General features: G+C 42.0%; 1 protein-coding gene across 2 annotated transcripts in view; it reads left to right on the forward strand.

The window, feature by feature from the left end:
* Window positions 1–24,501, forward strand: part of ARHGAP26 (Rho GTPase activating protein 26) — a 518,529-nt gene that overhangs the window by 386,775 nt on the left and 107,253 nt on the right. For both annotated transcript variants that reach the window (XM_007466859.1, XM_007466858.1), the window contains exon 18: window positions 23,844–24,003. In XM_007466859.1, the coding sequence (XP_007466921.1) occupies window positions 23,844–24,003 (160 nt within the window). The remainder of the gene's footprint in view (window positions 1–23,843; window positions 24,004–24,501) is intronic.

Genomic DNA, 24,501 nt, shown 5'->3' on the forward strand with positions numbered 1-24,501 from the left:
AATGTGCTTGGTGTATTTGACCGTGAGGTATAATGTTAGAGTACCAACCACGTAGTCTTCCTTCATCTTTGCGTTAGATAGCATACCTGTTGTAACTTTTTTTTTTCTTTTTTTTTTTTTGCGGTGTGTGGGCCTCTCACTGTTGTGGCCTCTCCCGTTGCGGAGCACAGGCTCCGGATGCGCAGGCTCAGCGGCCATGGCTCACGGGCCTAGCCGCTCCGCGGCATGTGCGACCTTCCCAGACCGAGGCACGAACCTGTGTCCCCTGCATCGGCAGGCGGACTCTCAACCACTGCGCCACCAGGGAAGCCCTGTTGTGACTTTTTTTAACTGTCAGTTTCTTCCGAGCCTAAAATTTCCAGTCTTATTTTAACAATATCGTAAGATATGCTTTTATTTTTTAATTTTGTTACTGTTTTAATAATTATGTTACTTTTAGTGTGAGTTCAAGTTTAACATAAAATCAGTTCATGGGAATAATCAATAGGAGGTTTAGTTGAGTGTAAGGTAAATGTGAAACAGCAGATTGAATTATCTACCTTCAAAGGCTAGTGTGATTTTACCATTGTAAGCAATTATACTCCAATAAAGATGTAAAAAGAAAAAAAATGTACAAGGTGAAAGGCCATAAGGAAAGCAATTTGGCAAAATTTAGTAAGAAAGTAGAGAAAAGAGGCTTAAGTATGTGGTAATCATTGTTAACTATTGTAAATAACCAAATATTTAATATCAAAAGAAATAAATATATGTAAGTTGTGGGCTTTTGTAGACACACGTCAAGAGCTGATATGTTAGTCTTATTACCTTAGTGACTTGATAAATGTCCTCTATTTAAAATTTGAATAAACTTGTAATTGCTTCAAAAATAAATAAATAAATAAAAGGCTAGTGTGATTTTAATCTACATTAGCTGGAACATTTTGTCTTTAAAAGGGAAGGAACAATTCGCAGTATTAACAACAATGGGTAGATGTTATAGGAAAATAATATTCAGTTCATTATATTATGAAGAGAAAAGAACATAAGCATTGGATTTGAATGTTCCTTCTTGGCTCAGTTCCTTCTTGGCTAGGTGACTTTGAACAGGTTACTCAGTTTCTCTGGGCCTCAGTTCCCTCATCTGTCAAAGTGGAATAATCACCCCTCCTTCATGGGAATTGAATTTAATAATATAGCATATATAAAAAAGTTAACACATTGCCTTATACTTGATAGATTTTCAATAGAATTAATGTATAACTTTCAAAAAAATTTTAAATATGACTTTTTAAAAAGTATAGAATGAGCACATACCAAAGATTTATGAGGCTACCAGTAGAAATATAAAGCTGACTCAAAAGAGGATAGGAGAAACTTATTTACATAGCTGATGAAAGAAAGAACACTGAAAATAACATGTGAGTTTGATTCAAAACTGGTAACTGGTTGATGTTCAGTAGGGCAATAAAACCTTAACTTTTGAGATTATCCTGTCTCCTGGATAGAACTTATTTACATCTCTATCAGACAAAAATATTTACAAACATCAATTTTAACTCACGTTGAAATCTATCTTTCCAGAGACTGAGTCTTCATCAGTAGTAAACAGTAAGTCAAGCAAAAGTTACATTTCCCTATAACATTAATTAATAAGGGCCTTCTGAGATTGCAGCTGTCCTAGGAAGGTAGAGAGATAGGGCTTGGGCGGTAGAGAAATGTCAGGTAATCAGTGTCAGTTACCTTGGGTTTTAAAATCATGTGGGGATGGAGGTGAGACCTGGGGGCCACTTGAGGGTTGGAAGGAGTTAGAAATGAGACCCCCGCATTAATCAGGGATTCTGGACAGGCTTCACCCTCATTGAAAATGTGGACTTTACTTTTCTGTCTCAAGCCTGGGGTCTGTAAGGAAACTTGTGACCACATTCAGATTTATTCTACTAATATCACTCAGTGATACTCCTTGAGTACTGGCTAAAGAGTGCCTGTTCGACCTGAAGTACCTAGGATTTCTATAACTAAAACTCCTCTGCAGATAAGTTCAGAATCATAAAGACACAAGGAAATAACCCGTTATCTACTAGAGTCAGTGGGAGTAATGTATGGAAATGCCAGTATCGAAATTCACGAACTTCAAATAATGAAACAATAATGGAAAAAATCCCACAGAGACCATAAAATAAATGTGTTTAATTAAAAACAAAGAAGGGATTAAACCCAAAAGAACAGGCAGCATTGGAAGAACCAAAAAGAACTTATAGAAATAAATTTTAAAAATCATTAAAATTAAAACCTCCCAATAAATACCAGGTTAAACAAAGTTCATGAGATACTTAATGAACAGGAGTATAGACTTTAGAAGATTGCCAGAATGCAATCCAGAGAGATAATGAAATAGAAAGTATTTGAAGAGCCCTGGAAGATAGAATGAGAATGTCTTTAGGATGTGCTAGAAGGTGAGGTATTTGAAGAGATTACGGCTGAGAATTTTCTTAACTTGAGAGACCTGAAACATCAGATTCAGTAATCACACCAACTTCCAAAAGGAGGAATAAAACTTAAGTCCACACAAATATGCATCCCAGTGAAGCTGCAGAACACTCTAGACAAAGAGAAAATCTGTAAAGAATTCTTGAACAATAAAGAAGGGCCAAACAGCCATGGCACACGTGACATTAGGAAGTAGTGAATGAACTTCCTGTCACTGACCTTGCCTTTGGCACCGTAAGTCCTGGTACAGCTAAGTTCAGTGATGCTGGCTTTCTTCTCCTTGAACTTCTCTGTTGTGAAAATGGTTTTTGACTGCTATCCATTAGGCATGCCATTTTATAGCTGAACATTGTTCTATACTTACTGTCACCTCTAATTTTAGGCTTAATCACCTCCAGTGGTCTAAGTTTGGGGGGTTAACCTTCTTTCTTTCAGCTTTAGGTATTCTGGGCATCAAACCAGAATAGTTGCTGCTTGGCAGTCGCCTTGGGGACTCCCCTGGCTTTGTGAAGAGGAAAGGAAATCTCTATGTCTTTGGTGTGGGCTTGACTTCCCTAAGCTTCTCCTTTGCTTCTTATTTCTGCATGTGAATCAATACACCTATCTCCATTTTCTGGACTTAATAGAGGTCTGAAGCTTTCCCTCACTTGGGAAGCATCCCTGGGAGGGAGTCACATGCCAGGACGGCTCACTCATGGACAATAACAACAGAGTTAGGAGAGAATGAGAATGAGAATGAATGCTAGCCGGAGGGATGCCTTTTTAGATATAAGGACAATATAGAAAGTTGCTCCAATCATGGTATAATAGTCCTTATTTCTTTATCATTATTTTACATTTTGCATTCCATGCTCGGTACCAACAAGTCCCATAATATAGGATTGTGACTGATACATCACCCTTGATTTCTCTCCAGGGGACTAGTCCTTAAATGTGTCTTTGGCTGGGCTTCCAGACAGCTCTTACTCTTTCCTTTGGCTTCTGTTAACAAAAGGAGATTGTTTTCTCAGCCCTCTGGGGGACTCTTTCTCATCAGCCATTACCATTACTGGCTTTTCTCCCTCTCTTTTCCTCAACATCCGTCCAGACAGTGCTTTGGTGTCTCTCAGGTCTAATATTCTTCAGAGAATGTCTTTCTTTAATTACTTTTCATTCTTTTTTTTTTCCTCTTCCTAACCCAAACACACACACACACACACACACACACACACACACACACACACACACACACTGTTGCTTTGAACAGTTATTTTGTACTTTCCCTCTTTGTGGAAACGAGATTATTAATTTTTCTGTCATTGCTGTGATTGAAATGCCCACATTTCAATTTCTGCTGTGAGCACTACTCAGAATTTAACTGGACAAGACAGAGAGAGAAGCTGGAGGGGAGGTGAAACATAAAAGCTTTTTATTTTCATAATAGCTTGGAGTGTGCCCTTCCTGAGAGTGGGGAAAGCAGCTACCATGGCAACAGGTTCTAGTTTCCAGGAGGGCTCTAGTGGCTCTGGTAGTACAGGAGTCTGGAGGGTGTGGAACAGAAATCAGTAGCAGCAGTAGCCTTTCTAAAAGGAGCTTGAAGTAGCAGGCTTCCTTCTAGTGATTACTGCCATGTTTCATAATTGAGTCTGTATGTTATATATACATGGCCAGGTTGTTAGTGGTTCTGCTTCTGAGCTACATAGGGAGCTGGGAGACAGCAGAACCAGGAATCAAGCGCACGAGCCTTTAAGCCCCTCTCTGTCCCCATCTTGTAGGTGCCTGGGTGGAGAGACTGCTGTGCTCTTGGAGCAGGCCTGATCCCTTCCAGCCCATGCAAACCACCACCGCCTCTTCCTGCATCTCAGGCGTGGGGCTCCTGCCTGGTAAACTCCAATCTGCTTGATCAGGAATTACCAGACTGTGGATCTTTCCTGTCAGCTCTTCCTGGAAATGCCACCTCAGTTGTTTTCAGAGGTTCACCTTCACCAAAGCCTGCTATGCTGGCCCCCAAACATGCAGAAACTGTGTGCTTTTTTTTTCTTTCTTCCTTTTCTTTCTTTTTTTTTTGACTCTTTCCTAGAGTAAGTTCTTATCGTAGGGAATTTTTTTCTCTCCCAAGTCAGAATGCTGGTCCTCATAAAACTTGCACCACAATGCTTAGTTCTGCTAATTGCTAACTTCCTGCTGGACCTTAAATTGAAAGATCTGAAACATCAGATTCACTAGTCACAGCAACTTCCAAAAGGAGAAACAAAACTAAATCCACACACATACGCATCCTAGAGAAGCTGCAGAACACTCTAGACGGAAAGAAAAATCTATAAAGAAGAACCCTTGAATAATCAGTAAGAGCCCAACAGTCATGGCCCACAACTAAAAGTTGGTTTTCAGGACTTGGTGGCCTGGTTACCCTCCCTGCCTCTTGTATCACCGTCCCAGGCTCCAGGGAGACAGGCTATGTCCGTGCACAGCTTACAGAACACCAGAGAAGAAAGCCTCATTTCGTACCAAGGCCTGCTTCACTATAACAGTGTCTGCATGTGCTCATCAGCCCTGTCTCTTTGAGTCTTCTGTTTAAACTTGTTCTCTGCCTTCTCCCCGCCCCTCCTTCTCATCCCACTTTGCACAGCACCAAATAGTTTTCAGAACCCTTTTCACCTCTCTCGCTTTGTCCTTACAACCTCCCTGTGAAGTAGATCAGAGAGGTACGATGATCCTTTTTTGGCCTCTTCGGCATCCACAAACGTTTATATGCTGCCTTCCAAGTGCCCTGGTACACATTGGCATGGGTGGGCTATATTGAAATCAGCAGGGCTGATATTCTGAACCTCAGGCCATCAGCCTGCGGGTAGCCCACAAATATCTATTAAGCACATGTCCTGCCAGGTACTGGGCATACATTGATGAGCAAGGCAGATCACTACCCTCCTGTAGACACAGTTGTTCTCCTGCGCCAAATGCTGAGGCAGGGAAATTCACCCTTGCCTGGCTTCATAGAGAAGAATTTGATCTCAGGTTTTTTTTCTTTTTTTCTTGCCCATTAAATTTCATGAAAAATAGATGAATTATAATTACAAGAATACTTTAATAGATGTAGAACTGTGTTTTGTTTGTTTGTTTGTTTTGTTTTTTTGCGGTACGCGGGCCTCTCACTGTTGTGGCCTCTCCCGTTGCGGCGCACAGGCTCCGGACGCGCAGGCTCAGTGTCCATGGCTCACGGGCCCAGCCGCTCCATGGCATGTGGGATCCTCCCAGACCGGGGCACGAACCCGTTTCTCCTGCATCGGCAGGCGGACTCTCAACCACTGCACCACCAAGGAAGCCCCTCTGTTTATTTTTAAAAACATAGAAATAAGGTTCCATCCTTGCCAGATACTTTTGGTCTTCTTTGTAGGAGACTAGTTGTTATGTCTGGACCCTTAATAAAGTCATTGGGTCTATAAACATTTGGAAAAAATTTCATATCCTAACTGATCAAAGAAATGCAACTTAATGAGGTGGATGGACCTAGAGACTGTCATACAGAGTGAAGTAAGTCAGAAAGAGAAAAACAAATACCGTATGCTAACATATATATGGAATCTAAAAAAAAATAAAGGTTCTGAAGAACCTAGGGGCAGGACAGGATAAAGACTCAGGCGTAGAGAATGGACTTGAGGACATGGGGAGGGGGAAGGGTAAGCTGGGACAAAGTGAGAGAGTGGCATGGACTTATATACACTACCAAATGTAAAATAGCTAGTGGGAAGCTGCCGCGTCGCACAGGGAGATCAGCTCAGTGCTTTGTGACCACCTGGAGGAATGGGATATGGAGGATGGGAGGGAGACGCAAGAGGGAGAAGATATGGGGATATATGTATACATGTAGGTGATTCACTTTGTTATACAGCAGAAACTAACACACCATTGCAAAGCAATTATACTCCAATAAAGATGTTAAAAAATATATATATATATAAAGTAAAATTCATAGAAAAAATGGGATAGGTACAATATTGTTTACTACTTATTAAAAATTTCAAAATGGTATTGCCTTAGGGCTCAGAGAAATAGGCATGCTAAAGCGTTCTAGGTGAGAGTGTAAATGATAGAAGTCTCCTAGGTGACAGTTTGGTAATGTGTATTAAAAGTGTTTATGTCCTTTCATCCAGAAATTCCATGTCTGTGAATTTATTCTAGAGGAAGAAAGATGTGCCAGTACTGAAAACAATTGGATTGTCCAATAAAAGGGGATTTCTTAAATAAATTATGGAATATCCATACAGTAGGATACTGTAAACCTTAAGTATGTAGAACATCAGAATGAATGATATGTGAAAAATTCGTAGTAGAGCAGTAAAAACAGGTTATAAAACTGTGTACTTACAGTATGATTCCAGGTTGTTTTAAGATATGTGTATCCATGTTTGTGTGTGTGCCTAGGAAAAGCATAGGACATAACATGTAAACCTTAAAAACTAACTGGATAAAATTTAGTTATTTCTGATTGGTAGAATTATGAGTGAGTTTTATTTTCTTTGTGTTTTTCTGTCTTTTTCAATTGTACCACAATGGATGCTTTTCACTTATAATACAAAAAAGCAGGGGGAGGGGCATAAGTCTTAGTTTTTTTTCCCTGATGATAACACCAAGAGAAAGAATAAAGGATAGCTATTTTTAAATGGCCACTACACTTTAAAGACCAAACTGTCATCTAATGTCACACCCCTGATTCTGTCTTAAGGGAGATAGAAGCATTTTATTTCGTAAATAACACACTCTGTGTCTGTACTGAGAGTGGGGGAGTCATACATGGGGGTGTATATGTTTAAGGGAGTGTGCATCCAAGTAGGGGTGTGTGTGTGTGTATGTGTGTAGCCAGGTGTCAGAGCCTCACAAGGCCGTGGTCCTTGTGGGAGTCGCAGAGATCTGCATATCCAAAGATATTGCCTGTGCTGAGCTGACATTGTGGTTCACACCCCTGACTCATGGCCATGTGCTCTCTCGTTTGATGCCCAAGGTGCACCTGCAGGCATCCTGCCTTCAATGGATCAGGAGTCTAAAAGACTTTCAGCTGCACTGAGGCTTCATGAGACAGTCAAGTCTAGAACTGATGCACTCGTTTCTTGAAGCCATTTGCTGTTTGTTTTTTTAAGCACCAATACCAATGCCAATTCATAGAGAAGACTTGTTCAAGTGATTTTTTTGACATTTATGTAGTGAGCACTCTGAATCCTACCTTCCATAGAGTAGCAGGGCTCCCTGAACCCTGCTACTTTCTCCCCTCAAATTTTCCAGACACACTTCATCTTTCTAAAGGGTTCCTCTTTTGTTTGTTTCCCACTCTCGTTTAATGATTATTTAGCTTTGCACATAGCCCAACCACATGCTGGCATCTATCACCAAGATTGCAATGTGGTTCTCTCCTTCATGTATGTTCCTGGAAGGTGGCCTTCTGTTTGCAAGACTGAGCAGTAGGTCTACTAGTGACACGTTTTCAGGAAGAGCCGCTTCCGAACTGGGTTGGGGCCACAGAGGTGGGTGGGGTGGGGTGAGCCACTGAAGGCCGCGGGACGTTCTCATCATTCTGTGGGAAACCATAGGGGTGGCAAGGATCCCAGGGCTTCGACTTGTGCTAAAGAGCTGTTGACACAGACTTTGGAATTCCTGCGGAAAAGGAAGCGAACTCCTCTAGCATATAACTTTTAAAGAGGTCTCAGGCAGGCTCTGATGTTTGTGGTTGAAGATAGGACTTCTTACTTGCCTGTGTGTTTGCACGTGCACTTTCTATTCTCCTCATCTGTAGACTTCCAGACTGCACTCTGTTGAATGGACTCAGCTCACACATCTCCCCCTTAGAGGCCTTCCCCAGCCTGCTTAAGTTGGTTCTCCTCACTGCTTTTTTTTTTAACTTTTATTTAATTTATTTATTTATTTAACATCTTTATTGGGGTATAATTGCTTTACAATGGTGTGTTAGTTTCTGCTTTATAACAAAGTGAATCAACTATACATATACATATATCCCCATATCTCTTCCCTCTTGTGTCTTCCTCCCTCCCACCCTTCCTATCCCACCCCTCTAGGTGGTCACAAAGCACCGAGCTGATCTCCCTGTGCTATGCGAGTGCTTCCCACTAGCTATCTATTTTACATTTGGTAGTGTATATATACACTATACACAGAGTCCATGCCACTCTCTCACTTTGTCCCAGCTTACCCTTCCCCCTCCCCGTGTCCTCAATTCCATTCTCTAGTAGGTCTGTGATTTATTTCTGTCCTGCCCCTAGGTTCTTCATGACCATTTTGTTTTAGATTCCATATATATGTGTTAGCATACGGTATTTGCTTTTCTCTTTCTGACTTACTTTGCTCTGTATGACAGACTCTAGGTCCATCCACCTCACTACAAATAACTCAGTTTCGTTTCTTTTTATGGCTGAGTAATATTCCATTGTATATATGTGCCACATCTTCTTTATCCATTCATCTGTCGATGGACACTTAGGTTGCTTCCGTGTCCTGGCTATTGTAAATAGAGCTGCAATGAACATTGTGGTACATGACTCTTTTTGAATTATGGTTTTCTCGGGGTATATGCCCAGTAGTGGGATTGCTGGGTCGTATGGTAGTTCTATTTGTAGTTTTTTAAGGAACCTCCATACTGTTCTCCATAGTGGCTGTATCAATTTACCTTCCTACCAAGAGTGCAAGAGGGTTCCCTTTTCTCCACACCCTCTCCAGCATTTATTGTTTCTAGATTTTTTGATGATGGCCGTTCTGACCGGTTTGAGATGATATCTCATTGTAGTTTTGATTTGCATTTCTCTAATGATTAATGATGTTCAGCATTCTTTCATGTGTTTGTTGGCAATCTGTATGTCTTCTTTGGAGAAGTGTCTATTTAGGTCTTCTGCCCATTTTTGGATTGGGTCGTTTGTTTTTTTGATATTGAGCTTGCATGAGCTGCTTGTAAATTTTGGAGATTAATCCTTTGTCATTTGCTTCATTTGCAAATATTTTCTCCCATTCTGAGGGTTGTCTTTTGGTCTTGTTTATGGTTTCCTTTGCTGTGCAAAAGCTTTTAAGTTCATTAGGTCCCATTTGTTTATTTTTGTTTTTATTTCCATTTCTCTAGGAGGTGCGTCAAAAAGGATCTGGCTGTGATTTATGTCATAGAGTGTTCTGCCTATGTTTTCCTCTAAGAGTTTGATAGTGTCTGGCCTTACATTTAGGTCTTTATAATCCGCTCTGAGTTTATTTTTGTGTATGGTGTTAGGGAGTGTTCTAATTTCATTCTTTTACATGTAGCTGTCCAGTTTTCCCAGCACCACTTATTGAAGAGGGTGTCTTTTCTCCATTGTATATTCTTGCCTCCTGTATCAAAAATAAGGTGACCATATGTGCATGGGTTTATCTCTGGGCTGTCTATCCTGCTCCATTGATCTATATTTCTGTTTTTGTGCCAGTACCATACTGTCTTGATTACTGTAGCTTTGTAGTATAGTCTGAAGTCTGGGAGCCTGATTCCTCCAGCTCTGTTTGTCTTTCTCAAGATTGCTTTGGCTATTTGGGGTCTTTTGTGTTTCCATACAAATTGTGAAATTATTTATTCCAGTTCTGTGAAAAATGCCATTGGTAGATTGATAGGGATTGCACTGAAACTGTAGATTGCTTTGGATAGTATAGTCATTTTCACAATGTTGATTCTTCCAATCCAAAATCATGGTATATCTCTCCATCTGTTTGTATCATCTTTAATTTCTTTCATCAGTGTCTTATAATTTTCTGCATACAGGTCTTTTGTCTCCTTCGGTAGGTTTATTCCTAGATATTTTATTCTTTTTGTTTCAATGGTAAATGGGAGTGTTTTCTTAATTTCACTTTCAGATTTTTCATCATTAGTGTATAGGAATGCCAGAGATTTCTGTGCATTAATTTTGTATCCTGCAACTTTATCAAAATCATTGATTAGCTCTAGTATTTTTCTGGTAGCATCTTTAGGATTTTCTATTTATAGTATCATGTCATCTGCAAATAGTGACCACTTTACTTCTTCTTTTCCGATTTGGATTCCTTTTATTTCTTCTTCTTCTCTGATTGCTGTGGCTAAAACTTCCAAAACAATGTTAAAAAATAGCGCTCCTCACTGCTTTTTATCACATGCTCCTGTTCATTTCTTATGGCCACTTTCACAGTCAGATATTCTTACTGATGTATTTGTGTACTGTCTTCCCAATTGGAATGTAATGCAAACATATTGAAAGCAGGGATCTTGCCTATCAGGTTCCCTGCTGCAATGCCTAGAAGGGGGTGTGGGATCTCATGGGTGTTCAGTCATAGTTGGGTATGAGCGGACGTCGTATGTGTAGGGGCCTGCAGAAGGCCAAGGAAGTTGGACCTTGAGAGTGATGGCAGAACAGCATGACAAGAGGTTGGAGAGATAGGCAGGGTCAAATCACATGGGCCACAGTGAGGGGTTTGGAGTTACCTGAGAACCTGATGTTCATTAAGTTATTTCATCTCTGCGGGTTGCCACGTACCCAAATTGGTCTGCTAAAGTCACTCCTTAATGGCATTTCTCCTGGGCTTTGTGCACCACTGGGTCCTCAAAGTATTTCTTCAGCCTGTGCTGCATTCTCTCCCCCGTCTCCACTGCCAGCAGCTTGGCATTCTTCACCCACCTTTCCGAAGAGCCCAGCAGAGCAAGATGACAAGAGCTAAGGTATTGAGGTTTGATGCCTGCACAATTGGAAGCATTCCGGAAGCTGGTCATTAAACACCTTGACTTCCCCATTGTAAAGTATTGGGTTTGAGCTTTGCAGATGATACTCACCAAGAGCCTGAATGACGGGAGATTGGGGTCCAGATCTCAACTGCACTGTTTGAATCATTTGTGTCTCTGTTTCTAGACATTATATGCTGTTCTCTGCCTAATGATATGTTGGTTTTCACACATTGGATCTGTAATTCCTGTTTGTCGACACTGTACTTTGTTTTATAATTTGCTCCCAAAGTAGCAGAATTCAGTGAGTTTCCAGTTTTGTTCTGCCTATGAGGAGGATAAATCAGGTTTTGCCTGGCATGCATTGAAAAAAGAACTCTCCTGGCATAATTCCCTGATGAATCTATTTTTGTAATTAAGGCAATAAATGTAACAGAAGGGTTTGTTTCTTCACTCTTATTCTAATATGTACCACTATATATAAACACAATTATTTTATAAGTATAGATAAATAAGATGAGCTGCTGTTTCACTTAGGCTTGGACTACATTAAAATTTGGGGAGATAACAATTCAGGTGCAGCAAGGAGCTAGGAGATGTATAGAACTTCAGGAATGGGGAGACGTAGTAAGTTGTCATTCACTCAGATTTTTATTCTAGTTTTTGTGGGTTGTGAAATGTATTTTGTTGGGGTTTTTTTTTTTTTTTTTAAGAATTCTATTCTTTAGCATCAGACATGTAAACATATATCAAAATGTTGATGTTCTACCCACATAATTCTTCATGGATGTTAGAGATCTGGGGTTTCATCTTTCATGGTTAGTACTAATTGACCTCCGGAACTTTTCGAAGGAGTGTCAACTCTTGGACATGAACTGCCATGAACTTTTCAGGACACCTTGAAATAATTGTTTTCTCTATTAATTGCCTATCCACATGTAATTCAGAAGTTCGTTGATAGTACATATAGATTTATAAATTACGGTCATTTTGGTACACTGGCCCTTGATATATAAAGCCAGCTTTTTCAACCTAAGCCTCTTGATTTGTTTCAGACTCATGGCAAGGAATGTAATTTTCTGTCTCTGTTTCCTTTTTGAGGTGAAGGTACACTCCTTTTCAAAACTATGCCAGTCAGATGGATTATTTCCCTTATTTGAAAAATCTTCATGAAAGGGGATAGATTACCCAGGGCATATGTGTGTGTCCGTGCTTGCATGTATGGATGTGTTTCTCTCTCTCTCTCTCTCTCTCTCTCTCTCTCTCTCTCTCAATCTGTCAATTTCTCCCTCGGTAACATTTCCCATAATCCCATCAGTGGATTTAGAATCTTGATTCTACCTCCTGAAAGGATTATCGTCATTTCATAGAAGCAGCAACGAGGTTAGCATTTCATGGAAAGTGAGAACCCCTGACTGCTCAGTCTTAGAGCCATTATTCTTACTGGAGCTAAGTCACATGGTAAGGGGCCAATCCCTTAACCTTTGATATAGCTCCTTTTGTCCCTTAACCTTTCATCTGTAAAATGGGTCTAGTAATATGGATCTGTTCTTGTAATTAATTAAAGGTTGTTAAGATGGTTCAGTTCGATGGGCTTTATAAATGTTTACATAACATGTTTAATATTGGTGTTCTTTGTGGGTGACTATTAGCTAGGTAGCAGGTAACTGGCACCTAGAGGCTGTTACTTAGACTCTAGGCCTCCAGTTCATTGGCTAAACATTCTGTTCTTTTACAGCCTCCCAGTGGGGAAGTCAGGGGAAGACTTAGCACAATGACAAAGGGAAAAATGTGGAACAACTTCAGAGACCTACCACGTTAACACAGACATAGATGCAAAGGCACGGTGCCCTACACATTCCCTCGGTACATTTCCCATAATCCCATCAGTGGATTTAGAATCTTGATTCTACCTCCTGAAAGGATTATCGTCATTTCATAGAAGCAGCAACGAGGTTAGCATTTCATGGAAAGTGAGAACCCCTGACTGCTCAGTCTTAGAGCCATTATTCTTACTGGAGCTAAGTCACATGGTAAGGGGCCAATCCCTTAACCTTTGATATAGCTCCTTTTGTCCCTTAACCTTTCATCTGTAAAATGGGTCTAGTAATATGGATCTGTTCTTGTAATTAATTAAAGGTTGTTAAGATGGTTCAGTTCGATGGGCTTTATAAATGTTTACATAACATGTTTAATATTGGTGTTCTTTGTGGGTGACTATTAGCTAGGTAGCAGGTAACTGGCACCTAGAGGCTGTTACTTAGACTCTAGGCCTCCAGTTCATTGGCTAAACATTCTGTTCTTTTACAGCCTCCCAGTGGGGAAGTCAGGGGAAGACTTAGCACAATGACAAAGGGAAAAATGTGGAACAACTTCAGAGACCTACCACGTTAACACAGACATAGATGCAAAGGCACGGTGCCCTACACATTTCAGTTACTCAAATAAATATGAAAAGTAGCATATTCTGGGTTTCGCATGTCTTGAATTCTCTCACGGGGCCTTATGCTAGTTTGTGAAGTTCTTACATCTCTTGTGCCCATGGAATCGGGGCATTTAAGTCTTAGTAGGTGAGACCTTTCTGAGTCTGCAGAGAGGCATAGCGAATTATGTTATCTCTCTGATCAGAATGTTCTCATGGCTTTTCATCTCGTTGAGTGGAGAGGGAAGCTCCTACAGTGGCCTGCAAGGATTTCCCGCCTCTCAGTCTGTGACCTGACTGCTCCTGATACCTTCCCTTTTGATGGCTCTGCGGCAGGTACGCTGGCATTCACTGGTGTTGCCAACGTGCCCCACAGGTTGCTCCCTGAGGCATCTGCATCTGCTCTTTGCTCCCCTGGAGCGCTCTTCCCAGAGATCCACGTGGCTTGCTTCCTTCCCTCCTTCAGGTCGCTAGTACACATCTCCCTCTCAGTGACCCCTTCCCTCACCACTGTGCCTAGAACTGCAGACAGTCCCCCAGGGCTCCCTTTCCACCCTAGATTTTATTTGCTTATTGTCTGTCCAACCCCAAAAGAACGTAAGCTTTTAAAGCAGGGTATTTGGGGGTGGGGGGTGACTGTTTTGCTCATGGCTGTATCCCCAGCACTTAAAGAAGTCCCTGGCACATAATAGGCAGTAGAAAGTCCTAAGGCAATTTCTCCATGGCCTGCCTTTTTGGACAGTGATTGCCTAAAGGTGAGAGGCTGAGCCATTGAAGGAAGTGTCACCACCAGCAGGAACTGATATATTTGCAGTGCTCCATGACATCAGGTTGGCATGCACCGGTGCAACTATTATGCCTCCTCTGTGCTCCAGCATCTGTCTATAGACTGGAGAACATAAACCTCAAAATCAGTCAATCAATGATCATGTGAAAGGACTTTAAAAACTGTAAAATGCTTTGGAAATGACAATGACACTGGACTTTATAATGGATTGTTATGTAATTTGAAATAGTTAAGTAATTTTCCAGGAAGCAGGGTTCCCTGGACCAGTGCTGTGCTTCCCCATCTGGGCCTGTGGACTGGGTCCAAGAATACAGCTACAGACCAGAGCCTGAACCAGCCAGGACCAGAGTGGGGAAGTCCATCCAGTAACCCCTAGACTGAAGGGATGTGCCTTCCATGTGCACAGAACGATTCAAATACCAAGTAGCTGAGACCATGTAGGGCAAATAGAATTCAGGTTGGCCTGGTGTTAGTCTCTAAACAGCTGTGACTAATTTAGAAAAATTAGGCAGCTTAGCAGCAAAAGTATAATTCTTATTGTTAATGAAACCTGGCCTATTCCAGAGGAGGCCAGTAATTCCCATGACCCAGATGAGTTTTCTCCCAGTAGAAAAGCCTAGGGGTTTTATACTGTTGATGGGCAGAGATGAACCTAATATCCTTGTTTGCTTTCAAATCATCCTTTTAAAAATAATCTGGTTCTCCTTATACCCATGTTCTCTTTAAGGCTAGGCTATGTAGAAAAGAAGAGAGGCAAGTGAGATAAAAATGGCAGATTATATACTGTATATATTATATCTCACACATGTTTACACACACACACACACACACACACACACACACACACGCACTGCATTGTATCAGAGAGCATCTAGGAGCAGTAAGTAGCTCTGGACTGCAGACTGCGTGGCATCAAATTCCAGCCCTACCACTTGTTCAGTATGTGACCTGGGACAAATTTCTGGGTTTTCTGAGCCTTAGCTTCTTCCTGTGGGATAGTATTGGAACTTAACCTCATAGGGTTATTGTAAAGATCAAATGGGGTAATCACCGCAGTGCTTAATGCTTGTCTCACAGGAAGTGCTCGCTCAGTCAGTATCAGTTGCTGTTGTTGTTGATGACGATGTTAATAATCTAAGGCAGGCAGGAAATAAAGGGATTTCAGAAAGGGATAAGAAAAGGAAAAGTGAGATGCAGGAGACAGTATGCTAGAAGGTTTAAGTATATTGGAAAGAGACTGGTATAATATGGTAAGCTTATGCTGTATTTTATAATGCTTATTAGATCACTCATGTGATAATGATAATTATACCCTATGAGTATTTTATGGCCTTCGTACCTTCCAGATTAGCACTGTGGCCAATGAGAGCTGCCTGGTTTATTCCATGCTCTCGGTGTCAGGGTGAACTGCTCTGGCCACTCCCCTGACCACTGTCCCACTTAGCAAAGGTGCTGAGACACCAGTAGATTATGTGGAAGTTTAAACCAGGCATTCAGTGCAGCTGAGCCTTGAGAACCTCAGAGGAAGGTGGCCTCCCAAAGCCTGCACGTGTTCTTTTTTTTTTCCCCGACACCTGATAAGGGCAAACTCTGTGCTAGGCCCTGGCGATGGGACAATAAGGGAGGATAATGCCATCCCAGTTTTCTTGGAACTTCTAGTAAGTGGAGGAGACAGACAATGACAATTCCGTGAATAATGATGTAATTCACCAAGTGCTAGGAAGGAGAATTCAGGAATTAGTTTTGTAATGAGGTATCTGACCTGGTATGGGGCATCCAGAAAGACCTCTTTGGGAAGTGAGAGTGATAAGTTAGGAGAGAGCCAGATCAAGAGGGGCTGCAGGGCTTCCCCATCAGGGAGCATCAGTATTAGGAAGGAAGGCACCCAGGCCTAACGAGAGTTTTAGCCCAGTTTTAGCCAAGGGGGGCATGGTGGAGAAGGGTCTAGATCATGTGGGATCTTGCAGGCCGAGGGTTTTTAACCTGTAATTAAAAACAGTCAGAAGCCTTTGGTGGGTTTCAAACAGGTAGTGGTATTGGATTGGAGGAGACCAGAGGGGAAATAGAGCTGGTTGCACGCTCAGATTTTAGAACAGTCTCCACTTTAGACTGCAAGCTGTATATGCCAGGAGGTACCTTTGACTTTGCTGCATTTACCCAAATCCTTTTTCCTTTTCTCTGAGGGATTTTCAGTACCAAGTGGGCTTCTGTAAGCGGGCGTTAAAGTCAATGTATATGATACTCGTCAATACTTAACATCTTAGCAGTGATGTTTTTCCATCTGAAATATAGTTTTACACATTTCACCAGAAACGGAGAAGACATTGGTAGTTATTCACAGAGCTTTGAGACCCTTGGATGAAAGCAGAGCAGCCTGTAGGGATGCACGTGCGGCCATAATTGTCTTTTTGGGGGGCTCTCGAAATCATCCATTTGGTCCGTCCTCCTTCCTTCCTTTAAATTCTTTCTTCTCTCTCAGTCTTAAAGCGTTCACTCTTTGATTATTGCAGCTCTCTGACTCTGCCAGCCAACTCCAAATGGAATGCTGTCATATTTGAGGGACAGTTCATCATTTTCATGTTTTTGTCAAGCATGAAGCCACTTCAGGAAGGGAGTAGAAATGATATTTAGCCCGGTATCACTCTAATAGGCATACGTGCTTTTTCTTCCTCTCTCTTGCTCTTTCTTTCCTTCTTCCAGTTTAGTGATGTGGGTGGTGAATGAGGGAGCAGCTTTGTTTTCTATTAATAACCACTACTTTTCCTCCCACGTGCCCAAGCGTGTAACTGCTCCATGTATTCATTTGTGGTTGGATTTTCTGAGGAAACAAAATGCCTCTTTCAGCCCAGCTGAACTGACCCTTAGTTGTGTGGGAGCAGCAGAGTGCTAAGGTGAAGATGATGGGCTCTGCAGCCACCCTGAGTTCCTTTCCTGGCTCTGCCCTTCATTAGCTGTGTGACCTCAGGCAAATTACTTAACTTCTCAGTGCTTCAGTTTTCTCATCTGTAAAATGGCAGTGATAGTCTCACCTACTTGTCTCAAGGAGCTCTCTTGAAGATTATACTGGGTAAAAGTATCCATCATAAGCAGCATTCAGTTATTCAAAGCTTCAAATCTGGCTTCTCACTAGATAACCATTATTAAGTATGGTTGGTAAGCATGACCCCAGTAAGTGCACGGAAACATTTATTTTAACCTCTCATTCTGGTGCCAGCCATCAGGACAGCCCAGCAAAGCTGTATTTATGGCTCTGATGGATTTCCTTGGCAGAAGCCTCCTCAGCACCATCCAGACTGGTCCTGTCTCACCAAGTTCAGGTGGTATCCAGGCAACACACACACACAGTCTGACTCAGTAAAAGACTCTCAGCCAGTGGTGGTGAGGATTCCCCCCACCGTTTCCCCACTCTGTGCTAAGGATGAAGTTGAAGTTGGTGGAAGGAGCCTCACTGACAACCCTTGAGACTAAACTTGCCTTGGGTAGCCACAAAAAAAGTATAAGTTCCAGCAGCTTCCTTTCCAGCTAATCCTTCTTGGCCCCAGAGCTCGGAGCTTCTCTATCCCTGAGAGGGTAGTAGAGAGATAAGTGATATTTACTGCAGCTTAGGTGCCCACACACTCAACTACTTTCCGAATTGGTAACCTGGGGCCTACCCAGTGCCTGCCTGTGTGCTGCAGGGGATGCACTCCAAGATCTGGATCCAGCCCCCAGTCCTGAGACACTCGTGAGAAGGGAAGCAGTGAGGGTAGAAATGTCCCACGGGATCGATTGTGAACATAATCACTTAGAGCTCTGTGTGGCCTCCCGTCAGGGAGGTGTCTAGAACTGGGCTTTGCAGGCAGGTGGGCGGTTAGGGGAGGACTTGCCAGGCAGGCCAGGGGCAAGTTGGTGCCCTTGAGGGCGAAGTGAGTGTGGTGGGTTTGCTGTAGCTTCCTATGCGGCTCTCAGCCTGTCATGTGAGGTGCTTATAGGGTAATGATAGAAAATAAGTAATAATATATTTTGAATTTTTCTGTGGATTTGAAGTATTTCATAATTTTTAAAAACTCTTTCTTTAAAAAAGAAGAAATGAGAAAAAAAAAAAAGGATAACCAGAAGAGAAAAATAGCCCTTGAAATACAGGTGGAAGAGAACAGGGTTCCTTGCGCCAGGCAGAAGCAGGACACCAGGTGACACCACCAATTTACAGTGTGACTTAAATTGGCACTTGCATCTCCTTTCACCGCTGTCATCACCACTACCTTGACCACCACCATGCACAATACTAGCTGTCATTTAGTAAGCCATTATTTCAGGCCAAGAGATTGACTCACCTAGTCTTATTAATCATCCTTAAACTTTATGAGGTAGGTACTGTTGCTTGTGTTTTATAGGTGAAGAAAGGGGTTTAGAGAAGCCAAGTGACCTGCCTCCTGTCATCCAGCTGGGAATCTCTGTATGACTCCACTCCCTGTGCTATCCTGTCTCCTTTAGGGTTTTTTTTTCCCCATATTTATAAATTGGAAATAATATTTGTACTCCGTACCTATAGAATGGCATTTTTCAAATTTTAAGTCATGACACATTAGTGGATTGTAAAATTGATTTAGTAGCAGAAAAATGACCAGAATAGAATAAAAAATAACAGAATTTATCACACTTACTGTTTCTGAAACTTGTGTTTGTAGTAACTCGTGTTTCTGATATGCAAGTATGTATGTGTGTGTACCTCTCTCTATGTGTGTATATATGTATGTATGTACTAGTGAAGTGTTATATGGGAAAATATGTTTCCTACCATGGGTTGTCGTCAGAAAGTTTGAGAGCTACTCTTCTGGACTTATATGAAGCTCAAACAACATTCAGAAGTGTTGCAGAGCTCCTGTAAACTCTAAAACACCTCACAAGTCGAAGTTGTCATTACTTAACACTGGAAGCGGAAACAAACAAATAAAGGATGGCAGATAAAAGTGTTGCTGTGCTGTAACCTCCACCCATCTGGTTCATTGCAGATAGTGCTAATCTGTCGCCACAGTGTGTCCAGTGGAGCCAGGATGCAACTTTAACACTCCTCAACATAACACTGCAGGCCTCAGGATGAAACCTATTTGCAGACCTAGCGACAGGCTTAGGTATTGTTGGTACCTCAGGACCAGTCTGTGGTTATAAAGTACCGCTCAGCACTTCCGGAGCTCTGACTCTCATTTAAATGCTAGGAAGACAGATGTGATCCCCAGAACAGCCTGGGCATCCCTGCATTACAGGCCCCGCAAGAGTCGCCTCCACTCTCTTCCCCTCATGGTACTCCCCGCCCACCATCTTCATCTGGAAGCAATTTACCTCCTTCTGCCTCTCAGAGGGCATCAGACCAATCCAGAGTCCCCATGCATTTTCCCTTGAAGCAAAGGTGGCAGTGGCCATTTTCCTTGGAACATGCTCTTTCCTCATTAACTGTAATTCATTAGGGAACCACAGGGAACATGGGGCGCTGATCCCCCACCAACTGCCCTGAAGGCACGCCCCTCAGGAGATGCCCTGCTTCTCTGCTGATGTGGCAAACTCTTAACAGTCTCAAAAGGAACTGGCCTTTCCCTTAAAATCTCATGTGGAAACTGTTTCTCTGCCGCCTGCAAAGGAAGTCTGTAGAATTGGCAGTTGTCTTAGAAGTCTCCACAGACGAGTCCACGTGGACCTAGGGAAGGCCTGTCAAAGACTCCCTCAGTGGAATATGCAATGATGCATAAGAGACTCTTGTGTGTGGATTTTAAGTCAAGACTCAACATGACATTCTGGGCTGTGTGGGGAAGAGCTCAAGCAGCTCAGTTACCAACCCGGAAAGCAAGTTCTCTGTGTTTTATAGACCTCACTAATGAATGAGCCCCGTGGCCTTGGCTAGACCAGGCTTCCCAGTGCTCTGCCAGCCCTCCTCCCACACATGGGTAAATGCATCAAGTTATAATGGATGGCTGGTGCCAGCGGAGACTGAGGTCTGTGCCTTTCTCTCTGGGATACATAGCAATCTCCAGCCATTAATAATTCATTCTGGAGGAATGAACATAGCTGTACCAAGTTGTGAGCAGTAATAATCAAGTGATAGATCAATTTGTTACCTCAGTGTGCCAAAAGATAATGGTAGCTAGTCATGAAAGGTATAGCCTTTTTCCCCAAAAGTTTCATAAGACTTAGATCAATGTGTTTTTTTAAGTTCTAAAATAAAATGGATCATTAAAAAGGAAATGAGTTACGTTGGGTAGCCTCAAGCGTATTTATATTCAGAGATGCTTATCCACAATTACCATAGCTTTTTTCCAAATGCCTTTGGTCATTTGGGCCAGTAAATTGGAGTAATTATTGCTCATTAATTCAATCTAAGAAATGGAACACAGTTCCAGACTTTGCAAAGGGAGGTTGGGAGAGTTGAGATACCTTCCCCCAAAATCATCAATAATAATTTGAGGTTTTCTGAGTAAGTAGCTGGGTTGAGAATTATTGTTTAATGTCTACTCAGAAACTCCCGTCGTCTTTTAACACCTCATTGAACATTTGTTGTGTTTCTCCTGGGCCGGGCACTGCTCTCAGCACTGGTGCTACCCACTAAAATAAGCACGGTCTCTATCCTAAGGCAGTAGTTGAGACCTTAATAACATGTAATAAATCCAGGGGCCAACACTCCTGCCTTCATTGAGGGGTGGAGGGCTGGGGAGAGACTAGACAGAGACTTCAGAAGGGAAGGGAGCCATTGGCGCTGTGCCTTGAAGACCAACAGTTTGCCAAGCAAAGAAAGAAGGGTAAGAGAACGTTCTAGGGAGCGGATTGACAAAGGCAGATAGATGTGAAAGTGGAAAGAGGATGGGTAGTGAATGATTATAATAATCATCACTGCATTTCCCACACGGTAACACATTTAACTGATACAACAACCTCATGAAGTAGATGTATTATTCACCTCACCCCCTTTTAATTTAATTTAATTTAATTTAATTTTTAAAATTTATTTCATTTATTTATTTTTGTCTCCGTTGGGTCTTTGCTGCGTGCGGGCTTTCTCTAGTTGTAGCGAGCGGCGGCTACTCTTGGTTACGGTGCACAGGCTTCTCATTGCAGTGGCTTCTCTCCTTGCGGAGCATGGGCTCTAGGCGCGTGGGCTTCAGTAGTTGTGGCACACGGGCTTAGTTGCTCCATGGCATGTGGGATCTTCCCGCACCAGGGCTCGAACCCATGTCCCCTGCATTGGCAGGCGGATTCTTAACCACTGCGCCACCAGGGAAGCCCTCATACCCTTTTTTAAAAGATGAGGAACCCAAAGCTTAAACATTGAGTGAGTCCCTTGCTCAGGGACCCAGAGCTGGGAGGTGACAGAGGGCTTAGAGGTGAGTTGGAAAAGCTGTGCTACGTCATAGGAGTTTGACATTAAAAACAATGGAGCCCACCAGTGGTTTATGGTCACGATTATCAGAACATTCCAGCGGTGCAAGTGTTGCTGAACACTTGCACATACACTGTGTCACTGTGTTCTCTCTCAGCGACCCAGTGAGGTGTGAGGCCATTGTAGTTTTCAACAGAGGACTGCCTTGAGTGGAGCTAAGTTGTAGACAGTAGCTGGTGGTGGCAGGCAGGGTGCAGCCAAACCCAGAGAGTCTAGTCAGAGAGCCTTGTTAAGAGGCTGTTGCTTTAGTCAGATTGTGTTGAGAAGCGTGATGGTGAAAGTGATCATCGTCCAAACCGTATATTTTTATATTGGTCTACAATTTAAAAGTGCTTTCATACATAAATAGCTTGTTGATTCATTTACACAGGGACTTTTGTGGCAAGAGGGTAAGTCTACTGACTTGGCTTATTTGGGAGGGGAAGTATAAAGGCATGGAATTCACTTCCTGCACAAAGGAACTCATGTTGAAAGTAGTGGTGTTACAAGCAGCTTGTAAATATGCAGACTTGCTGATTGACTGAGGCCCAGAACCAAAGCCTTTCCCCTTTGCCAGCCTTTCCCCTTGCTTTAAGGCTTTCAGACTAGAAACCTGATACAGTTTTGGGTAGAATGGAAAACTATAAGTAACATCAGGAGATTCAGCTAGAACTCAGAAAATGTTTGTAAAATATTATTACTTGGACCAGAAACAGGCCAAGGCATCGGTGGAAACGTCTCCTTGCTGCAGGTATTGTTTAGCAATCAGAAAGCAAGTTCCCTTCCTGACTGGGCTGTTCCACAGTTCACGTTTCATAGACTTAACCATCCCTTTCAGAGGAGGAGCTTTTTATGAAATTAGACTTTTAGCCCTAGAAAATAAAAGAAAAATACACATCTGCTGATAAAATTGGTTACTGTAGTGTTCAGTAAAGGCTCAGTTTCAAAACCAGCACTTAAAGCAGTAGAACCTCTTTTTCCTCCTACAAAATAGAAGTATCCAAGAGAAACAGTGCAAACATTTGTAGAATTGTGTGAAAAACAAATACTCAGTACAAATAGCACTAAATGCTAGGGAGGTATGTCTGTGCAAACTGCCATCTCTGCCCAATTTCTCTCTAGTTTCTAGTAATGAATAGTTTCCTTCTTGTAACAGGTGGAAATATTAGGTGGAAGCTCCTAATATTTTCTTAACAGTACTGAATGGCCTTAACTTTTAACTTATTTGTTGTCAATAGATAATTGGTATATTTTTGTACATGGGGCCAGCAAATGAACAATGAAATTTTATGGCTAGTTCATGGTGCCCTGGGTGTGGAGTTCAGATATATGTTTTGAGTAGTTGTTTATCCAGAAATATGCGTATATGTTTAGCAGTTTACTCAGCCCCAATACTCCTGACCCTGTGTGTTCCTTGGACTTTGAGAGTAAGTGACAGTATAAACACAGCCATATACATGGATGTACAGTAGTGCATTTTTATTTCTGTTTATGCAGAAATGTTTGGCTTAATGTAAGCCACGTGTCTAATATGATGGGGCTTTAATACTTTGAGCCTAAAGTGCTGAATTTCCTGACCGAGATCTACCCATTTAAAAAAATTAGGTCTATTTTGGGCCTATATTTGCAAATGTATTAAAGCCATCAGGAGTTTTTAATATTTGCACTAGAGAAAATGCTAATGATCACAGCGGTTTAAGCAGCAGCCAAGTATAAAAGTTGTAACTAAGAGGGATTAGCAGTTACCTGGATTTGCAGAATAGGGATTCAAATGTGCAAAGGTTCACATTTTGGAAGGCAAGCTGCTTTGGTTGGTTGGTTGGTTGGTTGGTTGGTTGGTTGGTTGTTTTAGGCAAAATGGGAATTGTAAGGAGTGTCGTATCCTGAAATAGCAAAACAGCCCAAACACTGGAGATTTCTGAACCTTTGGTAGACGAAAATAGTAGAAAAGTCTCTCTTTGGACTCCAGAGGCATCCGAACATGTCCCCAGATCTGGCTCCTACCAGATGAGGCGTCTGAAGATGGGAAAGGTACAGGAGGTCAGCTGTCCATTCATACACTGTTTCTCTCATTTGTGCCATTTCTTTTCCTTCCTACCAGCGTTGCTAACAACCACAAGCAGAATTTGATGACGGTGGCAAACCTTGGCGTGGTGTTCGGACCCACCCTGCTGCGTCCTCAGGAAGAAACGGTAGCAGCCATCATGGATATCAAGTTTCAGAACATTGTCATTGAGATCCTAATAGAAAATCATGAAAAGGTAATATATCATTGGTCGCCACAAGTAGAGAATTTACTTGGGGGGGAGCTGAGTTGAAACTGGCCTACAGGGTTGACTGAGGTTCACATCGGTGGTGGCTTTTACACTGTGGTGATGATGACTAAGTTGCTGGTGGTGGTATGGTGGCAGTGATAGTCATCTTGGGATTGCAGCAGTGGCAACGGTGGTGGTTGTGGTGACGGTAGTGGTGGACAACATATTGGGCATTTCTTTTGTAACAGGAACTGTGTGCTATGCACTTTACATATGCTGTCCTTTTAACCTCATAGCAATGCGGTGAAGGAGGTACTACTAGGAGGCTCATTTTGAAAATACCCTGTACCCATTTGGTTTTTTTTCACTTGGTTGTCTTCTTATGAATTTTTGAGTTTTTTTAAAACATTAGAATAGTATACTATTTTCATGTGTTTCAAATATTTTTCCTGACCTATAGTTTCCTTATAGTTTTATAAATGGTGTATTGTTTCATACCGTGGG

Source organism: Lipotes vexillifer, unplaced genomic scaffold (assembly GCF_000442215.2).
Source record: "Lipotes vexillifer unplaced genomic scaffold, Lipotes_vexillifer_v1.1 scaffold99, whole genome shotgun sequence".
NCBI lineage: Eukaryota > Metazoa > Chordata > Mammalia > Artiodactyla > Lipotidae > Lipotes > Lipotes vexillifer.